Source organism: Suillus subalutaceus (assembly GCF_016647625.1).
Source record: "Suillus subalutaceus strain FC151 chromosome Unknown DFJ58scaffold_61, whole genome shotgun sequence".
Taxonomy (NCBI): Eukaryota; Fungi; Basidiomycota; class Agaricomycetes; order Boletales; family Suillaceae; genus Suillus; species Suillus subalutaceus.
Genome location: NW_024540310.1, coordinates 78314 through 104367, shown reverse-complemented (window position 1 = coordinate 104367; position 26054 = coordinate 78314). Strand labels below are relative to the sequence as shown.

The following is a 26054-nucleotide window of genomic DNA, read 5'->3' as shown; positions in this document are numbered from 1 at the left end:
ATCAGTCTCCATAATGGTCCAGAATGAATGGACCCACATGAAATAGACACCTCTGAGGTAGCCGGAGCAAAAGTGGGAGGATCAGCAGAGTCCAGCAACTCATCAACATCAATGACATCATCCTCAGGCCCGAGGTACAAGTCTGGATCAATGAGACAGCTGGCATCATCAGCTTGACCCGGATGTGATTGATCTTCAAGGGTGAAGTTAGCATGCATGGTGATCCCAGGTCATCAGTAATGTATAGTCATACCGGGTATTGCAGCCGACGCATCCGGGGGTCCGGATGACATAGAATCATATTCTATGTCATCATCCGGCCCGAGGTATAAGTCATCTAAGTCATCTAAGGGATACCCGGTGAATAGATAAGGCATGATAAGAATACAACATACCTAGTGATGCCCGGCCCATAGATGAGTCATCCACATCCATAGAATTATGGTCGGTCACCGGTGGGTCATTAAATCTAACGGCTGGATGGGCACTCATGTGTGGAGAATTGGTGGACTGATTGACTGATGATCTAAAAAACTTCGAAGTTCGACACAAAGCCGGCAATTGCCGAAAGTTGAACAACGACCAAACAAACACAAACAATAAACGATTTTGTGGATCGCCCATCAAATGTCTTGTTTGTTTGAAACTTCATCTTTCTGATAACTGATTTCAATCTGATTTCAAGATCTTTAAATCTCTCAACCCACTCATCATGTCCACTCCAGTTGACAACTCTTTGACCCATCTCAAGGCATCCGCTGCCCAGATCATGGCCATCATCAGTGCCGCCCGGCAGATTCCCCCCGGGTCCCAGCCACTCGGCTTTGGGAAAACAGGTTGCTACACTTGTGGTATGTATTTTTTTGGGTGCTTTTTCTTCTCTAACATCTTGGTAGTCTGATGTAGCCAAGGAGTATGGGTCCGGGGATGGTCCTATTCCCGGCCTCATCATTTCATGCTCCAAAGAGCTCCAGCGCATCCGCAACATGGTTCCCAAGGTCTGGCCAGACTGGCACTCCATCGGGTATGACGATCCTCGCATTCTGAGGCACGCCTGGTACCCCAAGGTCCTCGCCTGGAACGCCTTAGGCGACCAGACCTTCGATCTCCCAACTGCTGCCCCCCCATCCACAGGTCCGATTCCTGTCAACCTTCCCTCCCCAGCCATCCCTGCCGGCAATGTCGCCGGCCCTTCCACCAACCCCACCACCGAGTCCCGGGACAAGGGGAAAGGTAAGGCCGTCTTCGCTGACCCAGACCCCGAGGCAGAAGGGAGTAAGAAGAGGAAGTCCCCCTGGATTTCTGGACCCTCCTCCCAACCCCCGAAATCCGCGATGAAGAGTCACAAGCGTCAGAGGTCTGCTCGCGTTGTGAAGTCCAAGGCCATCGTGGAGTCGGAAGATGATGAAGACTCGGTTATGCAGGTATGTCGTCATGTTCATTTTTTCATTGTCTCTCATTTTCGTGTAGCCACCTTTGGGTGGAGTGCCGGAGGTCGTCCTTCCCCGGCTCTCCACAATTGTCGCAAGGACGCCTGATTCGCCTCGCTCGCCCCGGGTACCCAAGAAGAAGCCCTTTGGCCCTGCCACAGTAAGTGTCATTTATGCGTCCGGGACTCGGGTGGGTGCTTACATTATACCAGGTGATTGCCGGCAGTCACACAGCAGTTGTGGAGCCCTCCCAGCCCACTCCCGAACCTCCGGTGCAGGCACCCCCAGTCATCCCTGCAGTTGACATTCTCATTCCCGGACCGGTGAGTACTTTGAAATATCTCATGTGTCCATACACAAATACAACCAACAGAACAACCCATGCTATGCTTGCCACAAGCACAACTGGCCTTGCGCAACTCGGCCGGACAAGAGGACCGGGGCTCCATGTATGTCGTGCGTCTACTGCACAACAAAGAAGATCAAGTGCACCCCCGCGACTATGGGATCCCCGCCTCCTCGCGATCGTTCTTCCTCTACTACCCGGAAGACGAGGTCCAGAACACCATCCAGGGCTTCCTCCAAGACTCCCTCCAAGGCTCCCCCCGCATCCAAAACTCCCGCCCCCTCCAAAGCTTCCCCTGCCTCCCAGTCCAGGGCCCGAACTCGCAGTCAGTCTCGTGGCCGGGCCGGAACTTCTGGTGTCACTGCTGTGACCACTCCCAAGACCCAGACGCGTGGTCGCAGCAAGACTATCACTGCCGTCAAGGCACCTGCACCTGCACCTGCACCTGCACCTGCACCTGCACCTGCACCTGCACCCGCACCTGCACCAGCTCGTAAGTCACCCGAGTTTTTCATCACCGTCTGACCTTCATTTTCCCTTGTAGCCCTTCCGTCTTCCAGGTCGGCAGTCCCTGCTGCAGCACTTGGGGTGCCCATGCCAGATCTCCATGCCATGTCCATTGCGATTCGAGATGGCGCAGCTCGAATCGCTCTTCTGGAGGCTCGTGTGGCAGAGCAGGATGGTAAGATTGACACCCTGCAACGCCTTCATGAAGGCCTTAGGCGCGAAATCATCGACCGGCACCCCTCATTCCCACTTCCCGACACTCCTGCCCCTGCAACATCCTTGTTGCTTGATCAATCCGGCCCCCCCCACCATGTCACCCCCAGAATCCGCACTCCCTCCTCTGATTGATCTCAGTATGGAAACAATGGCTCCCACACCCGCAGCCCCGACATTCCCGGATGCCTCTGCCATTGAGGGTCTCCTGTTCGACTACAACCAAGTTGTTCATCCAGGGGATCCAGATGCGTCTGGCGAAATTGTGGACCCAGGTTATCCAAGCAACCTTGTCCCAGAATATGACTCTTCCAGCAACATGGATGTTGAGGTGGAGGTGAAGGTTGAAGAGTCTTCTGTGGAGGTTGACATGGCTACATAATTGCATAGTGATAGATGTATATACAAGTTTTCAATGAATGTAACCTCTGCCAGTCCATTGATTGAGTCACTGAGTTCCGAGTCCCGAGTCCCGAGACCCGGAATTCGGCACTCGGCACTTGAGATGACAGATTTGAAACTTGAAACTTGAAACTTGAAAGCACTTGAATCTCGGGACTCGGTACTCGGTATTCGGTACTCAACACGATGCTCGAAACTCGTAAAACTGTTTCGAATCACCGAGTACTGACTACCGAGTGCCGAGACCCGAGATTCGGTACTCGGGACTCGGTACTCGGTATTCGGTACTCGACACGATGCTCGAAACTCATAAAACTGTTTCGAATCACCGAGTACTGACTACCGAGTACCGAGTACCGAGTACCGAATCTCGGGACTCGGTACTCGGTATTCGGTACTCGACACGATGCTCGAAACTCATAAAACTGTTTCGAATCACCGAGTACTGACTACCGAGTACCGAGTACCGAATCTCGGGTCTCGGCACTCGGTAGTCAGTACTTGGTGATTCGAAACAGTTTTATGAGTTTCGAGCATCGTGTCGAGTACCGAATACCGAGTACCGAGTCCTGAGATTCGGTACTCGGTACTTGGTATTCGGTAGTCAGTACTTTCGAGTTTCGAATTTTGAGTTTTGTTTCCAATCTTTTGTCTCGCATGCCGAGTGCCGAATTCCGGGTGTCGGGTGTCAGTACTCAGTTCTCAGTACTCGGTACTCGGTGATTCGAGTCTCGAGACTTGTGACTCGTGATTTACAAATCGACATTTGAAACTTGTGATTCTGAGAACAATGTGTATTATCTTATGTATTTCTGTACTCATTTCACCGACTACCGAGTGCCGAATCTCGGGTCTCGGGTCTCGGTATTTCAAGACAACAAAAATGTATATCATCTTAAATTTGAATTTTCTTAACTCGAGCCTCAAAACTCGTAAAAATGTACAATACCTAGGCCTATCTGTCTATATGATATGTATCTGGGCCCACCCATCTATCTAATACATAATTCACCTCACCCTTGGCCCACCCATCTATCTAATATTACCCGACGTCGGCCCACCCATCTATGTAGAATTCCCCACGTCAGCCCACCCGTCTATCTAATATGACCCCACGTCGGCCCACCCGTCTATGTAATAAATAATTCCGCTCACCCTCGGCCCACCCGTCTATCTAATATTACCCGACGTCGGCCCACCCATCTATCTAATATTACCCGACGTCGGCCCACCCATCTATGTAGAATTCCCCACGTCGGCCCACCCGTCTATCTAATATGACCCCATGTCGGCCCACCCGTCTATGTCATAAATAATTCCGCTCACCCTCGGCCCACCCGTCTATCTGATATTACCCCACGTCGGCCCACCCGTCTATCTAATAAATATTTCACCACTCCCTCGGCCCATCCGTCTACAAAATAATACTAATACGTCGGCCCACACGTCTATATAATACTATTTGCTATACATCTCTCCTCAGGTCTATAATATATGTCAATCCTACTCTACATATTACCCACATGGGCCCACCCATCTCCATAATAATATTTCTCCCGGCCCATCCGCTATCGTCAATGATATATATAACATCAGCATAGATGGGCCCACCCGTCTCCATCGGAAATAATATGCCTCCCGGCCCACCCGTCAACATCGGGAATATACATAACATCGGCCCATAATCCGCTGGCCCGTATTACACGGGATATTATGTAGGTCGGGTGACCCGTATAATACGGGATTTGTCACTGAAGGGGCTCCCACTGTACCTGGGTATTGAGAGGGGTGTAGTGGGATGGTGCGGTACACCTCTGCCACGTCACGAGTGGCACCCTCTGAGCTGGGTGGGAGGCGCCAGACCAGTAGACATATTGTAGCGAAGGTACCATATGTGCAGGGGTAGAGGTTGGAATCGATATATGAATTGATGGACCTGACTGGTCAAGAGAGGGATGTCAAGCCGTGAGATAAGTTTTGGATAAGACGGAATTTGCTGGGCCTGCCTGGCTTTGGGATGAGTGAGAGTGGAGCAGTCTGGAAGGGACCAATGAGAGATTCCATGTCTGCAGCAGATAGTGGGCTGAGGTAATGGCCAGTCTTGTACTCTCAGGCAAGGATTGAGGTGAAAGCGTCTGCATGTTCAATAATGGAGGGGTTATTAGGAGGTGTATATGTACATGTGATACTGGGGATGCTACCAAGGAAACCATACTGTAATGAGTGAGGTATGTGCAGGTAATTAAGTATGAGGTGGGATCTAGTGAGCGTGAGGCACCATGCCTCGGGGTTGTAAGGAGTGAGTGCCTTAAGCTTCCTGTCCTCGAGGACAGCTCTGAGCTCCATGGTCTGAACCTCCGCATCCTGAACACTGGTGGATGTGGTCCTTGCTTCTGTTCATGCAGCCATTGGGGCGCTGCCAGTTGTAACAGAGCTGCATGCCCTGGGCATTGACGAGTCGTCCTTCTGCGTTCCGGCGACAGAAGGTGGGTGTCTTGCTGTCCCAGAGAAGCTCATTTTTGCATCTGTGGACATTGTGGGGGAAGTGGCCAAGGCAGAGAGCGCAGGCAAAGAGGCTGGGTGATGCTGCACTGGCCAGAAAAGACTGTTTGTCCTGGGCTGGGCGTTTGTGCTCTTGGCGGGGACGCTGGTGGTTGGGAGAGGTGACATGCAGGGGAGGGTGAGGTGGCACATTTCAAGCTGGGGAGCAGGAGCATGACCGGGTGTGGCGGTTGCCTCCACGAGGTTGGTTGCGCTGGGAGGTGTGATGGTCACGGCTGGTGTGGCATTGTGACTGGGTAGCTTGTTGGAGCTGGGATGGGCATTTCAAATGGGAGCATGGTAGCGTGAGTGAGGGTAGCGGAAGCAGGGTAGTGGGAGCAGGGTAGTGGTAGCATAGGTAGCAGAGGTAGCAGTAGCTGGAGCGGCAGCAGAAGCAGAAGCATAGGCAGAGGTAGCATTTTGTTTGAAGATGGTGGTGGATATGGGAAGAAAGGAGTTAGTTTAATGGTCTCAGTGTGAGGGTCTGTTAAGGGAACTGACCTCAGTGAGGGTGTCATGACGGGCCTTATTCCAGCCTTCCTCGGTCATGTTCTTTAGTAGTGTGAGGTTGAACACACTAATGTCGAAGGTGTTATTGAGGACAAGGGTATCATGCCAGTCACAGCAGACACGCACTGGGTATAGGAGTAGGGCCTGTTCGCCAAAGTTCTCAGAGTGGGAGGGGTGAGTGACAATGTTCATGAAGAACATGGTGAGCACCCGTTGGTGCTTCTCTGGCCACTTAAGTTTGTTGATGTGCAGGAGGTAGCTGTTTTGGCGAGGTCAAATTGGCGCCATTCAAGACTGTGGTCCTGGATGGCTCTGCGGGAGGCTTTGAAGGAGGCAACTGGCTTGAGAGCTACAAAATCATCTACTTTGGTGAAACCGAAGGTGTCATCTGCGTTGATTTTGGCCTCATCAGCTGTTGCCTTGCATCCATCAGGGCTGAAGTACCAGAGCTCAACGTACTCGAAGGATTTTAGTTTGTGGATGGCATATTGTGATGGGTGAGGAGTTAGCATATCGCTGACGGCTGTGCCTGTCTGAAAATCATTGATTTTTGGCTTCTTCTTCTCAGCTTCGCAAAGCTCAGTTTCAGCTTCGAGTTCTAACCATAGGCGTTCTTGCTCTGCTTGCTCTTGTTCTGCCTTGGTAGCTTTGGCTACGAGGCGAGCGTCTTCAGTTGTTTGTGTCGTCCAAGCGATGACACAAAGGTTGCAGTCTTGTTGCCAGGCTGTACTCAAGTCAGCTGCGACTTCCGCATGAGTTGTTGGTGTGCCACCAATGATTCGGTTTCTGAGGCCTTCGAAGGTAGGAGAAGAGAAATCAGGTTGGATGTCTAAGGCTGGGTCCGAAGTGATGCGGGCCATGACGAGTGAATTAAATGTGAAGTTATAATTTGGTAAATGGAAGTGGACTAAATGATCTAGTGGGATTGCCTTGGGTATTGGGTAAAGAGAGGAAAGAAAAGGAAAAGCTCGAAAGGACTTAAGTCTACGAGCTAGGTGGGAGAGCGGAAACAAGAGGCACACACGGCGCTTTCCGCTCGCCCGAAGACTATACTCTAATCCTTCATTCGTGCCTCACTATGTAATAGAGAGGCAATTGCACAAGAAAGGGAGTCGGGGACTTGCTGCATCAGTGGAGATACCGATCTAATAATAGGAACGTATTACATTGATAAAAGAGTGTATTAGCCTTTAGCTGTAGACAAAACATTGCAAAGTGCTTTTAGATAAGTGATAAATGAGATATATAAATGAGTGGAAGGGTGTCGAGTCCAGACATGAACGAGCATCATCAAGAAAGAAAGAAAAAGTAACACAGGATAATTCCAGAGTCTCGAGATTATGCAAAACTAATGACGCCTATATTCATACCCTGGCATCTCCGAAGGGCATCTCTGCATCAATTCAGGACACATACAACCCTCAGTCCACCCATTTTGGGCCCTCACGGGTCCGGTATAAATGGTATACTGGTCTGCGGTATCTGCTGAGCCATATAAGACTCCCAACGATTGGTTATGGATAGGTGGGGGAGGCTGGTATTGAGTAGGTTGTGGTTGGTATTGAGTAGGTTGTGGTTGGTATTGGTATGATGTACCAGGGAGCGGGAGCTGTGCCGGAGGCTGCAACCCTGTTGCGGAGGGGGCACCATGACCGCGCGGCACAGGAACATACCCATGTTGTTTCTTGCAGTGCCTCGTGAGGCAGGAAGGGTCGTTTGTCTTGTAGTCACAATCATCGTGAGGACAAATGGAGCGTTCCTCGCCCGCACTAAGATGAAATAAAATAAAATTCTTCATTAGGTGGAATCCATGACGATGATGATCGAGCACGTACTGCTTAGCAGTATGGATTTTGTAGCTGTCTTTTTTCTTTGTCACAAAGTCACACCCGGGCCACATGCAGAAGTATCCCCTGCATGAGCAAATATAAGTGAGGTGAGCTGTATACCGCAGAGGAGAAACACGTACTTCATTGTATGTGTGATCTCATGGTTCTTCATGTCGCCGAACTTGGTAAAAGTTTGGTCGCAGCCAGCAGGACAAGTGTAGCGCTAAATATTTCAGGAGGGTCTTCAAGTGAGTGCATGAAGCATGTGCGTGATTGGGCTTACCTTAGGCATGATTGGTTATAGAAGAGTATGAGTGGGGATACTACTTGATTTTGTGTGAGGTGAATGTGATTCAACTTGGGGTGATGATGATGCTGGGTAGGTATTGGGGTAGGTATATATACGATTCCCGGTGGTGGTCGTGCCATTGTGGTTTGTGGTGGACAGACACATGCGGAGTTGCGCTTCTCGGTGGACAAACGCTTGTGGAGTTCGTACAGGGACGCTTTGTGGAGATTACTAGTGTTACTAGTGGATGTGGGCCATGTGACGCGAGAGTGCATTGTCCTTGAAGTAACCACATCCGTTTGAAGGCTTCATTATCTGTTACAACATCGAGTCAGCACCAGGATAGTTACTTGCCAGAGATATGTACATCGATGGAGGTCAGCTCAATGTGGATAGTCAAGTAAAGACTGATATGGAATTGCGTGACACTGAGGCCCGACAGGGCTTTGGAGGTCTTTGTCATTGTAACCGGCCTGGGCCCTACATCAGGCAGTCACTCGACCAATCCCTTCAGTCGCTAGATGCTTTGCATGTCCAAGCGTAGTGTTTTGAGTGTTCCACCCTTGTAGGCATGACCAGGTGAGAATTGTCAAATTCAGTGGTGAGATGGTCGAAGGAATGAGATCGGACGCGCGATTGATAGAGTCCATGCAGATCAGTGTATTTGTGTCTATTGCTACTAATGCTAGACAGTATGTCGACGTAATGTTGGAGTAAAGAGGAGACTTGTCGAGTCTGTTTATGTTCTAGGTTTGTCCAACTTCGACAAAGGATCTCGAAATGGACAACACGTTGAACTCATTGCTGTTTGAGTTGCCGTTCGCGAGGGGCGGGAAGGTTGTCCTGCAGGGGAATACTCATTTTTATCTGGAAAGCGAGCTTGCGGGTGTGACAGAGGATGGCGGTGGTGATACCAGAGCAGGCTTGTGTTTTGGAATACCCGGCGATGATGATGCCGATGAGACATGAACAGTACGATCCTCCATATCTGCAGGCCCGGGAGACGCGGTTGCAACTTTGAGGCTGGAAACATCGATGTTGAATAACTCCGTGACTGTATATCCGGCGTTGTTGGGGGTATAATATAGGATGAGTTGGGCGGAGGGAAGGTCAGCTTTGGCGGAGGACAGCGGTGGTCATATGAGGGCATGAACACTAAAAGCGCGCAGTCAATCACTGGAGATTCGAGAAGGACAGGGCCAGCAAAAGTGACGAATGAGTGGAGTTCAGTGCGGTGAAGGGTTGACTTGGGAGTTAGATGAGGATGGCGGGTATTCTGGACAAGTACGGTAAAGTGATGGGTAACAGTGAACAACCCGAGTTGTAGGTTGAGTCACCTTGCAAAGCAAGGTCATGTTGGATGGAAGATAATCTGTCAGGAGATAAAAAAAAAAACATCGTAAAAAACAACCTAGATGTAAAATCTAGAAACTCAAAACTGTACTTAGCAATTGCAGAAATCCAAAGCACCGGTCAATATCGGAGCAAGGTGAGAAGTTTGCAACGCGAACATTGCAAATCAGATTGAGGGCCTCTCCTCGTCGTTGCTGTTCACGTTTGCGTTGGTGAGCGCCAGAGGTAGGTTCCTATTACTCGCTGGTACATGTGTTGCATATGAATCCAAATGCGGTCAAGCGCGCGGGAGCCGAACTTCGTACCTTCCGATGGCCCCACTTCTAACGATATCTTTTGGGCGCTCTTGGGCATCTCTGCGGCTGGTGCCGAGTTTCCAAGGCCTAGTACCTGTTCTTTTCATATACAGATTTTACCAGCATTACCATTGCAATGCACATATACCGCCTTATCACGCCCAGCTAGAAAATGCGCGTTCGGAACCAACGGTTGTACCACAAGGAGGCCACTCCACTCCTATTGTTTCATTCACCACAATCAGACAGTTACAACTATATCAAGTATAGACTCTAATGATAGGTACGAATGTCAATGTTATCACAGGCGGCTTGTCGAGCAATTAATTGTCTCTTAATTAATAGGCGTGCTAAAAATAACGACTCCCTCATGTGCTGCCTAACGTAATACAAAGATGTACTAGTAGGTCATGACTTCGGTGTACTTCGGTGTGACTGAGTGCAAAAATACATCTCTCAAGAACAAATCTACGACATCGACGGAGTGTCAGCCAGGTCTGGTTTTATTCTTCTTACTCATCAAACGAAAAGATGGTCGACAGGCAACCAGAACGTTTAACGCTACTTTTGCATGATAGGAATCCGAAAACAAGCCAAATTGTTCGAATGTAAGTGCTGCACAGCACACGAGTACCTGGATGTGTATTGAGACTTCATACACGTAGTCTCATTAACCAACTATTGTAGGACACCGTCTGTGAATTCAAACCACCCGAGCCAGACTATAGCCAATGCGACTTCTCACACCGCTTTTGGCCCAGCGCGCAGATATCAGGCTATAATGTCATAATGATGTATCAATTACCTGTCATTGTAGAAGGGTAGTGATACATCCACACCTATAAACCATAGGCATAGACATATGATGTATCAATGATATATCACTTGTCCCCCACCTTCAGTAACCAATAGAGCGTGATACATCACCTACCACCAGTGATAAATAATATATTTCATGATACATCACTGCCTCATATACTAGTAGCATATCCACTGTAAATCATGATACATTGCATTTTATTGATATATCATCGCCCTCTACTGAGTATTAATAAAATATGCTACTTGGATTGTGATATATCACCAGTACTTAGCTTTTTGAATTCAGCGTCACCCTACTAGCAGTGTGATATATCATGATGTACTTAGCTTTGAATTCACCCTACAGTGTTCCATGTGATATATCACTTACTCTGGTATAATGCGGCTAGCCATACAGTGTGATATATCATGATGTACTTAGCTTTTGAATTCACCCTACAGTGTTCCATGTGATATATCACTTACTCTAGTGGTATACTGCGGCTAGCATACAGTGTGATATATCATGATCTTACTGCCAGTATATCAGTAAAATGCTAATGATACAGTGTTAGATGGTCTGAATTGTCTTGCGGCAGAAGCATTCAAATACGAACACCAAAAAATCTCAAATTAACATTGTTGACAAGGGTGCATAGGCATAGTATGTATCTATAAGGCTGGAGGCCCACAATGACCTCATTTCCGAGACTTTTTCCGAGACTCTGAAGCTTGTACCACGTTCTGCTTTCTCTTAGGTCCCGCCTTCGTCACTTGCTGTAAGCTGGTATCACCAATTTTGTTAGCTTCCTCTGCTCGAGTTGAAGGACGTCCTGAGTGTCCCGAGCGCCTAGCTTGGGTTGCGACAGTGTGTTCGGAGGATGTTGAAGGCTTTGAATTATGCGCCAACATGACCTGGTCAGGTTCGAGTGGCAGCGCAGGTTGTGGTGAAGAGACCAGCTGCGCAGGTTTCCGTAAAGAGACTGACAGTGCTGGTTCCGGTAAAGAGACCGGCAGTGCACGTTCAGGTACCGGCAGCGCGTGATTGGTCAAAGAGACCGGCAGCGAAGGTAAAGAGACCGGGAGCGAAGGTAAAGAGACCGGCAGTGAAGGTAAAGAGACCGGCAGCAAAGATTCAGGCAAAGAGGCCAGCAGCAAATGTTGATCAACAGGAATGTCTGGTACGAAGGTGAGTGGTGGGGAAAATGGCAGTTGAGGCTGCATGATGGCGCTTGGGAGTGCGGCAGACGTAGTCCCATTTCCGTTGAACCCATATTCCCTTCTCCAAGCAGTGATCGGCGAGTCTGGAGCGATGGAAGACATGTAAGATGGGTTGGGGTCTGGGTGACTTTGCCATCCATTCCATTGGGGTGGATCAAGTACCAGACCAGAAGTATTGAACTCCTGCCCTTGAAGTAGGCGGGCACTTGACTGGTCTGATGGCTCATCTAGCGAAATTAGGTCCATGGTCCATGGAGGCGCGCTGGGTGTGGATGCCGAAGGGTCCATGGTCAATAGAGGAGGCACACTGGATGTAGATGTCGGAAGGTCCGTGGTCGATAGAGGAGGCACACTGGGTGTAGATGTCGAAAGGTCCATGGTCGATAGAGGAGGCGCACTGGGTGCGGATGTTGAAATGAAATCCGTCGTCAATGGAGGAGGCGCACAGGGTGCAGATGGCGAAACGAGGTTGATAGTTGATGGAGGAGGTGAACTGGATGCAGAAGCGGGAACTGAAGTTCCCTTCACAGAAGGACCTATTGATATATCAGCTGTTATTCTATGAACTAACCGAGGATGATACTTACCATAGATGTGACCCAGGTATTTTTCAAACGGTAACAAATATTGTTCGTGGAAGTTTGGTGTCGATGTCTTGAAGCTCAAACCCTCCAAGGATTTACCGTGGTGATAACTAACAAAAGATGACGAATTAACTTCTTGCAAATGAGATAGCAAGAAAGACGCACCTTAACGTCATGATATCACCTTCGCATAAAGGGTCAGGCCCACCCATAACAAGTGAGTAGTGCCATCCACCCGTGAGAGTTGAAAGCTCTTCGAATATTTGACCCAGCACGATGGGCAGCTCTTGAATGGCACTTCCAAAAGGCATCAGCTGAAGCGCTGAAGTCGGACACAACAACATCAAAGAATCGCTTACCGGTAAATTTCCTCTTTTGTCCAATCTTGACCCGCCACAACTGATCCCAACTTTCTGGCAGCATTGATACGCACAGTCTCATCGCGAACCTCATCCTTTACATCTTCTGACTCGTTTGCAAAACATTCGCTCGTGTGCTGCCGGATAGCACGAAGCTTCTGATCAGGTAGTACAAGGTTGTTTTCCTTGATGTCGTCAGAAACTAAGGGCTTGACTTTAGATTCATAGTGAATTTGCGAGTACACCTCGACTTCTTTGAGGTCTCGGGTGCCTCGTGCACACTGGCCAAGCAACGTAGTTAGGATTTTGCTAGTTGAGGTCCCACCAGGTGTAGTTTTTCCTTTGGTATTGTTTCGAAACCACTCCCGCAATTTCTGTAGACCAGCTAATCAGGATTCCGACCTATATTCAGCTCGATATCAAAGAAATGCACTTTGCGTCGATGCTTGATGGCAGCATTGAGCACCTCTGTCTGCTCTGCATCCAACTGGGAGAGTTTTTCCCCGTCGCTCACACTGTTTTCATGGTCCGGCTCAGCGTTGACCTCATCATTGGCCAAGTCAAGACCAGATTCGTCGATCTCGGTGTCCTCGTCAGGTGAGTTTTTGCTTGGCTCTCTGGGCCAAACTCTCAAATGTTCGGGGAAACCACTGAACCATTTTGGGTACAGTAGTTCGAAGAATCGAACTATTTTCTTTTCTTTCTGCATCTGAAGGTATGTTGGCACTTCGTTTTGCAGCCATGAAAGTTCCGCTGCCGTCGTCCACCTCGGAGGAGCCATCTGAGCATACAATGTCAGTGCGATATCCGTTTTTTCTAGCTGGTATGCTCACATCTTTCCGGTCGCCTTTTGGGGGGGGGGGGGGGGGGGTGCAGCAGGTCACTCGTGCGTTACAAATTTCCTCACCGCATCCTTATTCAGCTCATTTTTTTTTCACAAAGTCAACCAATCAATACCAATCAATCGATGAGGAGTACAAATACTTTTTTCTTCATTGCTAACTTGAACTTACTGCCTTCATTCAGCTTCGCAAACATGTCCCACTCAGATATCAGGTGCTGCCACAACCGTCCCGTTCAAATGTTACCCCATCCCTGCTTCACACTCGAGCAGTTCATCGAGGCCATTCGGTTGGTTCAGAGTGGACAGAGTAAGTCGTTTACTTCCAGCTCTCCATAATGCTCACTGATTATTGCAAAGTTCCCCCATTCTCTCCCCAACCATATGGTTGGCCTTATCGACCGGAAGGTGAAGACTGCGCACTTCATGCGCGACACGGTATGCTCAATTTAACTACCATTTTTTTAAAAAAGCTGACACCATACGCACTGTGCAGACCCTCACCAGGGCGCAATAGACAGCGACAGCCACGCAAATGTTGTCGAGGACGACACTGATGTCTCTGACGTCTGGATCGGCCCTGCGGACAATGTCGATGAAGATATTTTGCCCTGGTTCCGAGCTTGACTTTCCCTCCAGTGATGGGGAAGAATCTCAGCGAGAGCGTCGGATGGTTGATGTCAATTCCAGTGTTGAAACACTTGTCAATATTGACATCGACCCTGCTAGTCGTTTCAAATGGTTTGTAAGTACGGGCGATCATGGAATGGGATTGTTCGATGACATGTACGTGGTCTCTTCATTCATTTGGATTTGTGCCTCATGTTCAATACTTAGCTATACTGCCCGCAAACTTCGTGCTACCGGCACAACAGTATATTACTTTAGAACACTCTCTGAAGCGAAGGAGCATTTTCAGACCGCGTTTAATGCATGGTGCAGTGAGGCAGTGTGATATGTTCTGTACTATATGCTCCGTCATTTGTACATATTAAAATATAAGCTTTTGCCATGGTCACATCCAACATCTTTTGCGCGCAAGTCGGACATTCTTAATATTAAGTCTTCTAGTGATCATCCAACCCGTACCAAGTAAGTACAACACAGTATACAAATCTATCTGTCCCGAAGTGTGGCTACCATTTGCATTCTACATGTCATCTGTCCCGAAGTGTGGCTCCCATTCGAAAAGACTGGCCCATCAGGCCATTTGCCGTGAACCAATTCCAAATGCTAAGTTACCCATATCGATGCCGCCAAAATACAAGTCTGAAGAAGATCGTCGCAATGCTAGATTGAAAAGCAAGCGAGCTCACTATGCAAGGTTAGCTTTTATCACTGTCCTATGGAATTAACAGTTATCTGGTTCGTTCTGATCTAGAAACAAGACCACGGAGCAGGCGAAGTCACGAACTCGTTGGCGAAAACACTCTCAAATGAGTGAAGTGAGTCTTTCTTGTGTCAGTGCGCACGATATATGTTGACCACTATCTAAGTCCATTGTCGTCAAGTTTCAAGACATTGATATACTGTACATGGAGCTAGGCTACAGAGCAGGAGTTCCTGAGCACAATACCTTCATGAAACGGTTTCTTACAATACTTCAACGCATTGACACAGAAGGATGGGATGTAATATCCCCCGAGCTCGAAGATGCATATACTTATGTGCACAATTTGCACCAGTGCATTACCAACCTGGCAGAGAGTGTACGGCTATGTGCACCAGGGATTGGGCATGACGCTCTATCACAGCAGTGTGAGCAACTGCTCCATTTGACAACACGATGGCTTGCTGCAGAAAGGGAGTTTTTTGCACTGGTAGATCAGGGCGGTACTGAAGCATATGATGATGCTATATCAGCAGGTTCACTTAGCTGGCAAACACCTTCCAAATGAGTCATGCGTCAGTTTCTTAATGTTATCTGATTACATTGGATTAACTTGACCTGTAGTGTAGTCGCACTGGTCCTACGCTTATCTACACGTAAAAGAACCAAGAAAAACCGGTGTTTGGCACATGGTACGCAGCCTCATCTCAAGACTCAGAATACACCATGGTTGCTAGTCGAAAGCGGCGAAATCTCCGGCAGTTCCAGAACAACTTCTTTGCTCACAATGATGCTGCGGGAAGAGCAGTCAGAAATGAGACCAACGACACTCCGCAAGAGACTCGCCAGGAGCAGCAGCGCAAACACATCAGTTTTGAGGCCGCAACTACTGGTCGTCTTGCTGTTTCTTCACTATACTACACAGTCCCACACTCACCCGCCAAACGCCGATTTGGGGAGCCTGAATCACAAGACGTACACGATCTACCAACAGACAATTTTGATTTTTCATCACTCAATGACGTTGATGAGGATATTGGTTCTGGCAAGCGAAAGCGGACTGCTGGGGTAAGTCATATTGATTGTCAATGCAGTAGTCATTCTAACCAAGGTCTCCTTAGGATGATCCTTTGCACCTGTGGAATTCTGATGCCGACCTCTTTCTACTAGAATTTATTCGCTTAGAGGGTCGCGGTGACTTAGCACAAACCACGTGTTTCTGTGGGGAAGCAGACCCGATATATCGATGCCAAGACTGTCACGGTGCAGAATTGGTGTGTCTCTCATGCGCTCTGCACATACACGAGAGGCAACCGCTTCACAGGATAGAGGTGTGTATACTTTTTGTTTCTGAATATCATTTTGAACTTACAAAGTCGCAGTGTTGGAATGGCACCTCATTTCAGACCACCACATTGAAGGCCTTGGGAGTCCGCTTTCAGCTGGGGCATCCCATTGGTGTCCAATGCGTCAATCCGATCCCTACATTCAACGACGACTTCATTATTATCGACTACAATGGTGTCCATGAAGTTGGACTCGATTTCTGTGGATGTGAGTCTGCACAGCTGCACATCACCCAGTTGCTACGTGTTCGCTTGTTTCCCGCCACCACACTGGACCCTAAATCAGCCGCCACCTTTCGCACGCTAGAGTATTTTCAAATGCTGTCCTTTGAATCTAAAGTATCGGCATGGGAGTTTTATAATACTGTTGCTCGCCTCACGGATAACACAGGCACTCGTGTCCTAAAGGTAGGCAAAGTGGTCTTGTATTCAAATACATTTGTACTGACATGTATTACTTAGGATCGCTATGCAAGTCTTCTTCGGATGATACGTGAATGGCGCTTCAGTGATGCAAATGAAGCACTGCGGTCAGGGTCATCATCCTGGAGGCATCCAAGCAACAGAGGCCGGTGCTTGTGCCGTCTTATGCCCTGCCTGTCCCCATCCAAGCAGGAATCTACCTGTTGGGTGGGAAAATTCTCCACCGGAATTCCAGTAAGAACACCCATACAAGTTTTGCGTTTCATTCTTAACTCAGCCACAGATTTTTGTATGCAATGTTCCTGGCTATTGATGCAAATTTCCGACTAGTTCGGCATAATGTATCCTCAGATGCTGTTGATCCAGGACTGAATCGCGGGTATGCATTTTTTGTGGAGGAGACTGCGTACAAGGACTTTCTGGCTTCGCACTACAGGGTGGGGAATCCCCAGGAGGTAAGTTTAATATACTTGCCTAAGACACTGCCGCTAACCATGGTTAAATGTAGAAGAGCACATGCTCTAGCCACTCTGCTGTGAACCTAGCAGATACGAGGGCTTCGCGTGGACTTGCGGCAACGGGTGCAGGCACAGTGATTGTGCGCAGCACAGTTGATTGTGCGCGGCACAGTTGATTGTGCGCGGCACAATTTCAAACGACCGTGTTCAGTTGGTGACTTACAAAAAGGAGAAAGGTGCGTTCTTCTATCTAATGCATCATAGTCGTGTTTCCTTAACCTACCATTGATAGGTACATCAATATGGATTATCTATTTTTTTCAAGCATGCGCTCTTCACAAGACATTCACGTCCTCAACATATCTTACGATATCGCCTGTCAGTGGAACAAAAATCTTTGGTCGTGCATGTCGACATTCCCACACCAGTATCATATCGACCACGATCACAAGGTTGTCGCATTTTTTGTTCCTAAGTTTCATCTACCAGCACACATCGCCAGTTGCCAAACGAAATTCTCGTTTAATTTCATCAAGGGTGTTGGGCAGACTGATGGCGAAGCCCCAGAGCGCGGGTGGGCAGATATCAACCCCATCGCTACAAGCACTCGCGCGATGGGACCTGGATCCAGGCGAGACACCTTAGATGATCACTTCAACGATTGGAATTGGAAGAAGGTTTGCACCATGGGTTAGTTTTCACTCTATCAATAACAATTCAATACTGACTGGGATTTACTCTCACAGGCACAACTCTCCTCCATAAATATAAGGCTGCAATACCTGAGGTTGAAGAACAGTGCCTCTGATCTGAAGGAGTTTGAGGCCGCCCTAGATCCAGATCAATTAGCTACATGGCGGAAAGAGATCGAGATGTGGGAGTCAGACCGTTCCCTGACGAATCCATTTGAAGTCAAAGCGAGGACTAGTGAGTATTGTTTTGTGTCAGATAATTCACGTCACTGAGAGTAATTTGACAGCTGTGACCCAGGCCGCTGTGCGCCTGGCATTATCGAAGGCTGAGGCAGAAGAAATCGAGCATGGCATACACATCTCCCTGGACGATGATATATCACCTTCGGTCCTTATATCATCAGGGATGGAACTAGAAGATCAGCAGTGCGTATTCACGCATCACATATTGTGCTTGTGGCTGACATGTTTTTAGGCGACGTGTTGAGCTTGAAGCTCGCACCATTGGACAGCATGCAACCGATGCGCAAAAAATCAAGATTCTCCAGCACATCAATGCCCTCCGTCGTAGAATCAGCACCTGGTCCCGAGTACAATTATTGTACATGCCCTACGTCTCCTGCCTGCATTCACCCGATGATATTGCCTCTGAGGACAAGGTCCACAAGATACAACTTTTTCTCCCTTCTTCGCTGCCCTCGAGCTTCCCTTGTGACAACCGCTTGCTAAGGTACGAATGGGATCTGCGTCAGGCACAGGCAAATGATGCTCTGGATGACCTCCGCGCTGTCATCAACATGACCTACCACCTCTACAAGTACAAGAACGCCTTCGTTCGAGGTCAGCGTGCGAACACTCGTGCCCAGGGCATTATTCACTCTGCCGAAAGTCGTATCAATGCAATATCAGCTAAGTACACTGCTGCCCGAGACGCACTTATAATGCTTGCTTCAAAACTAGGCAAGAACGACGACTGGCAGCGGATACTGAAGCCACTGGACAGGGCAAAAGATGCAGTCCCACTCAACCACAACGAAGGGAAGACGGTTGGCCAGCAGAATATTTCGTGGATATGGAAAACGCCTGGGGTATCAAACAATCAGGAGGAAGGGCTGCAGGATTGTAAGTCTTTGATTTTGACTGTGCGCATCGCTTGATTAATATATTGTAGCATTGCGTGTGGAATGGTGCAAGGCACGGGCATGGGCTCATCGGTGGGAGGAGGAGGTACAACTCCTTCGTGAGGAAATGCGCCGTGTTCTTTCTTTCTTTGAGTGGCAGGCTCAATGGTGGGACGCACAAGGCTCACGACGGCAATTTTCATCACCTGCATTCACAGAGGGTGCGGTTGCATACGCACATCGCCAGGCAATGCTACGTCGGAGAATGTCTGCATGGTTCAGGTCATTGTGGGATGCTGTCCCGTCATGGAGTGCCGAGCCTCCTGCGGACTGATATAAGTACTTTAGCATATGTCCAATTTGTTTGTAGCGGCAATTTTGTATACGACGGAGGTTTCTAATATATGTTTTATGACATACTAGGCATGATATATCAACTACTGAGTCATGAAAGTCACGAGAATGATATATAACAATACAGGATACATCACGCGCTGAAGTCACGAGGCAATGGTATACATGATATATCACTCGCTGAGTCACAAGGCAATGATGTATAACGCTACAAGAAATAATGATATATAATGATACAGGAAACATACTGATGCATCACTTGATGGTAGCATGATATATTACTGACAAGCGGTATAGATGCATACTGATACATCACTCAATAGTAGCATGATATATAACGGGCAAATGGTATAGGTGACAGAGGCTGATACATCACTGTCTAAGGATTAAAGGTGTGGATATATCACATACCTTCTACAATTACAGTACATGATACATTATACTGCCAGGAAGTTTTGCAGATATCGAAAGCTTAAGCAAGGCAAAATCCGCAAAATCCAGGGGCGCGAGTGCTGAAAAAGCACAGGTTTGAACGTTGATTCTGATCTCGTACAGATGACCTAACCTGATCCGTGCCAGTTTTTCGAGTGATGGAACGTAGTTGCACCAGTATAAAAAGCGGAGGTGAGTAGCATTTGCCTACTCTTCAGTCTCAATCAACATGTCAATCCTCACAATCCCGAAGCTTGCAGATGAGCTCTTCTTGCGACCCATCGTAATATCGATGAACAGCTTGGCCCTGTCAACCCTTATGTCCTATGTCATGTCCGCCAACGGATGTATTGACTGGAGACCGGTACGCTCATTAATTTAATACCAGATAATGTCGCTGATGCATTCGTCTTCGTAGATCACCATCTGTGTCACGTCGGATATCCTTGCCATGGGTGCTGACCATCTTAAGGATAAAGAGGAGGAATTCTCGTCGGACCGCAATAACGCTAACGACCCACGCCTCGCCTCTTGATTTACATATGCACGAACCTTCCTCGCCACCAGCGCTGTGCTCCTTGCATTGGCGCTATCTCAGTGTCCAACTTCGACACTCCTCACCACGGCGGCGTTTATCGCTCCTGCCTTGTTCTGGACCACTCCGATCAACTTCAAGAAGTTTGCGCTGATCTCGAGGCGTCTTCTCGGGAAATTTGGTGGAGGCAAGCACCAGCCTTCTACATCTGCACCTGTCTTTGTTATCAAACGCATTCCTGGCATGAAAGCCATCTTTAATGGCATAATTCGAGGGTACGTCTGCACGTTTGCCTTGAACGATGCACGCGTAAGCTAATGCTCTTCAGATGTGGCATCTACGCTGTGGTTCTCTCGGTGTTGTCGGGATCAGGCAATCTGACTAACACGCTGCCGTCTCCATGGAGTGTTGTTCAACTAATAGTCTGGTCGACCGTCAACGGTTCATGCCACGCAGTAAGTAGACAGCATATGATCGCACACATAATTTGACCCTGACCATGTCTACAGATCATGACTGATATCCGTGATTTCGAAGACGATCTGAAGGCCGGCGTCCCCACTATACCCGTCCTTCTCGGTTCCATACTCAAAACGAAGGTCGTATTGACGACTTGTCATATGCTGGTTATGTCGGCCTTCATCGAAAACTCATACATTGTGGGAAGCTGTCTATTTGCCGCAGTTCTGGTGTGGATTCTAGGCAAAAATTCACCGAAAAAGGTGTTCTTGTTTAGCTCTCATTCGCAGTCCTTGTTTATTATCTGGTATTTGTTGACGAGGCAGTATCTTCAGTTATAATTGACAAGTACCTTAGAGACGTTTCTGGGTGCAACTGACTATCGAAGGATATGTTCGTAGTCAGTTTCGTAGATTATATCTTTGTTGTCATCTCACCATACTTATTGTGTTAACTTACCTACCTAGGCTTTTTATATGCATAAGCGCAACTTCCTATATATGATAAACCGAGTTCTCCACAAAATACTGTGGTGCTGCTTCACCCGAAAATTGCACAGTCACTCGCGACCGCCTTGCGATATCGTTCGGAATTCGCCACCAACGAAAAACGAGTCATAAATTCAACATAAGCTGATGCCCTGCACAACAACTGAGCTCCTCACTCACGTCATCGACTGAACCAACCATGTCTGTGTTTACTGACACAACTCCCTGGTCTCCACCTGTTCCACCAGCGTGCACCCCTCGCAAGCCACGAGGAGCCCCGAAGCTACGACGGAAACGCACGTTTTGACGAGAATGCTGCTGTGAGGGGCAATAAGAAAAGCTGACCCCAAGTTGCCATCGAATAAGTGGATGATGGCAATGAATCTAACAATTCTCCTTACTTGTAACTAGTCCTCAGTAATCTAAGAAAATCAGAAAGATGATGCGAGCACATGTGCAGGCATAAAGTAGACTTACACTCGTCAAACCCCGACGCAAAAGCTTGACTTGCTGCTCGAGTTTCTGGCCCAGGCACGCGCTGGACAATTGGCGACTTGGTGTTCAACCTTTTTTTCAGCTGAAAGACGAGACTTTCAGTCCTAACGCTCATCAAGGTCGAAGTTCCTGTCTGGACAGTGTCAGCATAACACTGGAATATCCAAGGCAGTTGCGCCCAGTATGCCAGTTCGCAGCTTCACCAACAGCACAAGTGGCGGCCCTAGAAGCAGGCGTAGTAAGGTCCCAAACTTTACAACAACACTGAGCCGCGCCCCAGATTCACCTGCAAGAGTACTAGTCAAGTTAAAGTGATCGACGATAATCGAATTTCAAAACGTAGTATACCTAAAAATTCAACCTCGAGAACCGGAGAGCACCCGCCACTTGAAGGGGAGAACGGGTCCAATAAAGAGCGAGTATATCCAGATAGATTTGAACTGTCGCACGCGGTCAAGGCGTTCTTGTCAATGGAGAGGTCGAACTGTAATGAAAAAAACTTTCCTACGTGAAAGAATACCATCTACGAGGTGAAGGGCCGGACTGCTCGACCACAGAAGTATTCAGCATAAACATGACTTGTCAGTCATTCTGGCTAACGCAAGTGTAGTACACGGTCCAAAGTATCTTGCTGGACTATTGACACGCTCTTGGCCAGGCGGTTCGAACTTCTAACAGACCTTTATACTGATTTATAGGGTATATACCAGTTTTTCTGAAGCATTCTAGCACAGAAAACCAAGACAGAGATCCCGTTCTTTGGCCAGCAGCAAAACAAAGCAAGGAGAATCTGCTCCTTGGTATGGTCGCACTAAATATGGGCCATTTGGGAAGCCGGGGGTAGCGTTTGGCTTGATAGCGGTGGTTTCAAGATTTTGTATCAGTGTTTCGAGAGATGGAGACGGAGAGGCACAAGCTGCAATAAAGCTTGAATTCAAGGAAATTTAAACTTTACATAAAGGCACGTGAGCGTTCAGCGCCACTTGTTGACTCTTACACCTCGAACCCGGAGCAGCGACTCAAAGTTCACCTGTGACAAGTCAAAGTAGTGCCGATTCCTAGATACTGCTACTGGCGCATATCATGCAAGAGCACTCAGAGTGGAGTTCTGTTGGAGGTCGTAACTCAACTAGACTCACTTCGAGTGCCGACTATTCTAGTGACTGTCAGACCCACGAAAGCTGGTATTCCGACTGAATCCGACGAAATCTTCCTTTAACATTTCCCTCATTCGCACCAAGAGTCCAAGAAGTTCAATACTTAGCTGCAGGAGATCTGTGATTCTGTTCTGCTCAGGTATACTTTCACTAAGGCTTTGCCACAGGTGAACCGCGATCACGACTCGTCAAAAATACTTGTGATGTCAATCTCTAGTGTTAGTGTGTGGCGGAATTGCAAGCAAGTTTCTGCTGTCGATGATGCCATGTCGTTTTCACTGACCTGTCTGTCTTTTTTTTTACATCTGCATATGCAGTATCGGCTGTTACATTCGTGGTACCCTTCGCACTCTTCACGGCTGGTGTCGCAACCTCGGATGCTCTATCTGGCAATTCCAACCCTCTTAATGTTGCCCTGTCTTTGAATTTATCATCGTGCTGGGTAAGGTGTACTTATCTCAAGAATCTATAGATCCCAGGCAGCTCATCGCAGGCGGATTTGCTAGTCGTTTCCGCAGTGAATAAAACATTGGTCGCAGCGGTTAGTGGCAAAGATTCAGCGACATGTGCGTCTGCTAAAAATAATGTCTCCCTCGCACGTTCTCAAGTGTCCCATATTCTTACGGCAGTCAGTGAACTGAAGCAGAAAGAAACCATGTGTTTCCCAAGAATAGATCTACGTCATTGACAGTGTTGGATAGGTCTGTTCATTTTATCCCTCGCTGTAGAAAGCTAATGTCGACAGGCAACTAGAACATTTAACCAGACTAAGTCGAGCCAGCTTCTATCCGACATTTCGGGACGCCACTAGACGCTTCTCAGAACCAGTGAACCTTGAATGAACGGGACTCGAATGCACACCTATAGTACTATGCACGCCAAAAATGGGGATAAGTTGGAACAAGTGTGAGTGCTATATTACTTCTGCCTTCTTCGTATCGTTCTGACCGACCCGACGAGATATTAATCTCGGACATAAAATGCGTTGTAGTCAGATCGAGCCCGAAATCTCGGTCGGACTTGAGAGCTGATGATGTCACTACCAGCTGCTCGATCAGAGTAGTTTGACAGTCAGTGATTTACAGCGGTGAGAAGCTGATAGGTCCTGGTGGCTGACCTTGTGGTAGTGAGAATAGTCATCAATATTATCTAGGACTTGCACGATGTTGAGCTGTTGGACCAAGTTACTCAGGGTCGCATGGGTCCGAATACTCGGACCGGATGTGACATTGCTATTGGTGGACCTATCTTCACAATCTCTACTTATCGATACGCACCAGGAATAGAGACTTCGATGATGAAACAACCAATGTAAGTGCTGCATGATGCTATCTGCCTATGTGTACTGTGCAAACCCGCTGCGCATTGCATAATCCCGTTGAACCAACTGGTCTAGGACTCCGTCTATGTACAACCGGACTCGGTAATGTTTGTGTGACTTCCTTTCGCGTTCTGATGGTTTTAAATGATATCTCCATTTTTTTCTGGCACGCGTGCTGGCAAGAATAGACTTCGAGTCCCGAAAACACGGATTTTGACTATCCCACGCAGAAAATCTTTGATGGCCCGAAAATGATTGGTGCCGGTAAACTCGATCGTCCAGGCCCAATATAAACAGCGGCAGACTGGCATATGGTGAAGCTCGAATTGAGATGTCAATCCTTACAAGCACGAAGCTTTCAGACGAGCTCTTCCTGCGGCCCATCGTGATATCGATGAACAGCTTGGCCCTCTCGTCCCTTATGTCCTACGTCATGTCCGCCGGTGCAAAGCTCGACTGGAGACCGGTACGCTCACTGATTTATTACTGAAGAACATCGCACTCAATTTTTATGCGCAGATAATCATTTGCGTGACATCGGATATCCTTGCTATCGGCGCTGACCATCTCAAGGATAAAGAGGAGGTCTTTTCGTCTAACCACAACAATGCACATGATCCACGCCTCGCATGTTGGTTTGTATATGCACGAACCTTCCTCACCGCTGATGCTGTGCTCCTCGCACTCGCACTATCTGTATGCCCAATTTCGACCGTCCTTGCGACGGCAGCGTTCGTGCTTCCTGCCTTGCTCTGGACTACTCCGATCAACTTCGCAAAGTTTGGGCTGATTGTGAAGCGCCTCCCCGGGAGGTCTGGTGAAGACGAGCACGAGCACCAGCCTCCTGCGTCCGCGCCTATTCTGGTTATCAAACGCATCCCCGGTATGAAAGCCATTTTTAATGGTATCATTCGAGGGTACGTCTGTATGTTTACCTTGAATGCTGAACGCGTCAACCAATGCTTTCAGATGTGGCATTTACACTGTTGTCCTAACCGTATTGTCGGGATCAGGAAGTCTGACTGACACACTACCGTCTCCGTGGAGTACTGTTCAACTGATAGTCTGGTCAACCGTCAACCGCTCATGTCACGCAGTAAGTGGCCAGTATATGATCCCAGGATTTGACGCTGACCATGTCTATAGATCATGACCGACGTCCGTGATTTCGAAGATGATATGAAGGCCGGCATCCCCACCATACCCGTCTGCCTTGGTTCTATCCGCAAGACGAAGGTCATACTAACAGCTTGTCACATGCTTGTTATGTTGGCTTTCATCGAAAACTCGTACATCACGGGGAGCTGCCTATTTGCCACAGCTCTGGTGTGGATGCTTGGCAAATATTCGCCGAAAAAGGCTTTTTTGCTGAGTTCTCATTCGCAGTCCTTATTTATTATCTGGTACTTATTGAAGAAGCATGCTTAGCTTCTCGCGTGTTGGTCATTCGGAATATTATAATAGCATTGAAACGTTTCTGCAGAGCGTATTGTATCGACTGTCGTTAGTTCTATTTATTGTGCCAGCTACTGGAGACTAGACGGTTATCAAACAAGACATATATACTCTAGATGCGTGCACGAGTCCTATTCAATTTGATAGATAGACATGGTCGCGCAAGCATGAGAGATCAGCAATGTTGTAATTTGTTCTCGTGCCCATTCTACTACCCAAAACGGCCGCTTCCAGCTGGTGTGTTGTCACCTTGAGTGCTCTCAGTTCCTGTTTAAAATGAGAGACAGTTGTTTTCTTTACTACGGGAGACTACGTGTTCCTCACATCCTAAGTAATAGCATGTAGCAACATATATTCGTGCATGGCTAGAAGAATAAAATGCAATGTCACAGAACTGAGAAAGCAATAAACCTAACCGATTTTCTCTGTCACTCACCAGGACCTTTGCAATTTCCCATCGATGCAG

At 48.0% G+C, this 26054-nt stretch overlaps 6 protein-coding genes across 6 annotated transcripts; 4 read left to right on the top strand and 2 right to left on the bottom strand.

Annotated features, from left to right (window-relative positions):
* Window positions 1–7132: 7132 nt before the first annotated feature.
* On the bottom strand, window positions 7133–8070 carry DFJ58DRAFT_885505 (uncharacterized protein; the record flags this gene model as incomplete). The annotated part of the gene is made up of 5 exons (XM_041394632.1): window positions 7133–7143; window positions 7366–7718; window positions 7785–7862; window positions 7919–8001; window positions 8062–8070. The coding sequence occupies 5 exons, from the start codon at window positions 8068–8070 to the stop codon at window positions 7133–7135; spliced, it is 534 nt and encodes a 177-aa protein (XP_041243322.1).
* Window positions 8071–11216: 3146 nt separating this feature from the next.
* DFJ58DRAFT_885502 (uncharacterized protein) lies at window positions 11217–13462 on the bottom strand (the record flags this gene model as incomplete). Its single annotated transcript, XM_041394631.1, has 5 exons — window positions 11217–12274; window positions 12326–12432; window positions 12488–12619; window positions 12682–13055; window positions 13115–13462. 5 exons carry the CDS (start codon window positions 13460–13462, stop codon window positions 11217–11219), a joined length of 2019 nt encoding a protein of 672 aa, XP_041243321.1.
* A 255-nt stretch (window positions 13463–13717) lies between these two features.
* DFJ58DRAFT_728578 (uncharacterized protein) lies at window positions 13718–14477 on the top strand (the record flags this gene model as incomplete). Its single annotated transcript, XM_041385604.1, has 5 exons — window positions 13718–13832; window positions 13883–13960; window positions 14019–14136; window positions 14162–14308; window positions 14360–14477. The coding sequence occupies 5 exons, from the start codon at window positions 13718–13720 to the stop codon at window positions 14475–14477; spliced, it is 576 nt and encodes a 191-aa protein (XP_041243320.1).
* Window positions 14478–15578: 1101 nt separating this feature from the next.
* Window positions 15579–19226, top strand: DFJ58DRAFT_716609 (uncharacterized protein; the record flags this gene model as incomplete). The annotated part of the gene is made up of 13 exons (XM_041384236.1): window positions 15579–15924; window positions 16023–16183; window positions 16235–16606; window positions 16661–16673; window positions 16708–16855; window positions 16905–17076; window positions 17130–17202; window positions 17252–17315; window positions 17372–17756; window positions 17826–18006; window positions 18059–18197; window positions 18247–18893; window positions 18943–19226. The coding sequence occupies 13 exons, from the start codon at window positions 15579–15581 to the stop codon at window positions 19224–19226; spliced, it is 2985 nt and encodes a 994-aa protein (XP_041243319.1).
* Window positions 19227–19705: 479 nt separating this feature from the next.
* DFJ58DRAFT_791450 (uncharacterized protein) lies at window positions 19706–21358 on the top strand. Its single transcript, XM_041390310.1, has 9 exons — window positions 19706–19767; window positions 19823–19870; window positions 19932–20042; window positions 20097–20170; window positions 20246–20488; window positions 20542–20668; window positions 20723–21013; window positions 21112–21200; window positions 21338–21358. The coding sequence occupies exons 3-7, from the start codon at window positions 19971–19973 to the stop codon at window positions 21011–21013; spliced, it is 807 nt and encodes a 268-aa protein (XP_041243318.1). The 5' UTR covers window positions 19706–19767; window positions 19823–19870; window positions 19932–19970; the 3' UTR covers window positions 21112–21200; window positions 21338–21358.
* Window positions 21359–24300: 2942 nt separating this feature from the next.
* Window positions 24301–25705, top strand: DFJ58DRAFT_414480 (uncharacterized protein). Its single transcript, XM_041380286.1, has 4 exons — window positions 24301–24599; window positions 24653–25050; window positions 25103–25229; window positions 25280–25705. The coding sequence occupies exons 1-4, from the start codon at window positions 24465–24467 to the stop codon at window positions 25559–25561; spliced, it is 942 nt and encodes a 313-aa protein (XP_041243317.1). The 5' UTR covers window positions 24301–24464; the 3' UTR covers window positions 25562–25705.
* The last annotated feature ends 349 nt before the right edge of the window (window positions 25706–26054 follow it).

Coding starts and splice junctions, on each gene's coding strand:
- DFJ58DRAFT_791450 (XM_041390310.1), top strand. CDS start 19,971: ATGAACAGCTTGGCCCTGTCAACCCTTATGTCCTATGTCATGTCCGCC. Junction 20,043..20,096: donor GATGTATTGACTGGAGACCG/GTACGCTCATTA, acceptor TCGTCTTCGTAG/ATCACCATCTGTGTCACGTC. Junction 20,171..20,245: donor GATAAAGAGGAGGAATTCTC/GTCGGACCGCAA, acceptor CCTCGCCACCAG/CGCTGTGCTCCTTGCATTGG.
- DFJ58DRAFT_414480 (XM_041380286.1), top strand. CDS start 24,465: ATGTCAATCCTTACAAGCACGAAGCTTTCAGACGAGCTCTTCCTGCGG. Junction 24,600..24,652: donor CAAAGCTCGACTGGAGACCG/GTACGCTCACTG, acceptor TTTTATGCGCAG/ATAATCATTTGCGTGACATC. Junction 25,230..25,279: donor TCAACCGCTCATGTCACGCA/GTAAGTGGCCAG, acceptor CCATGTCTATAG/ATCATGACCGACGTCCGTGA.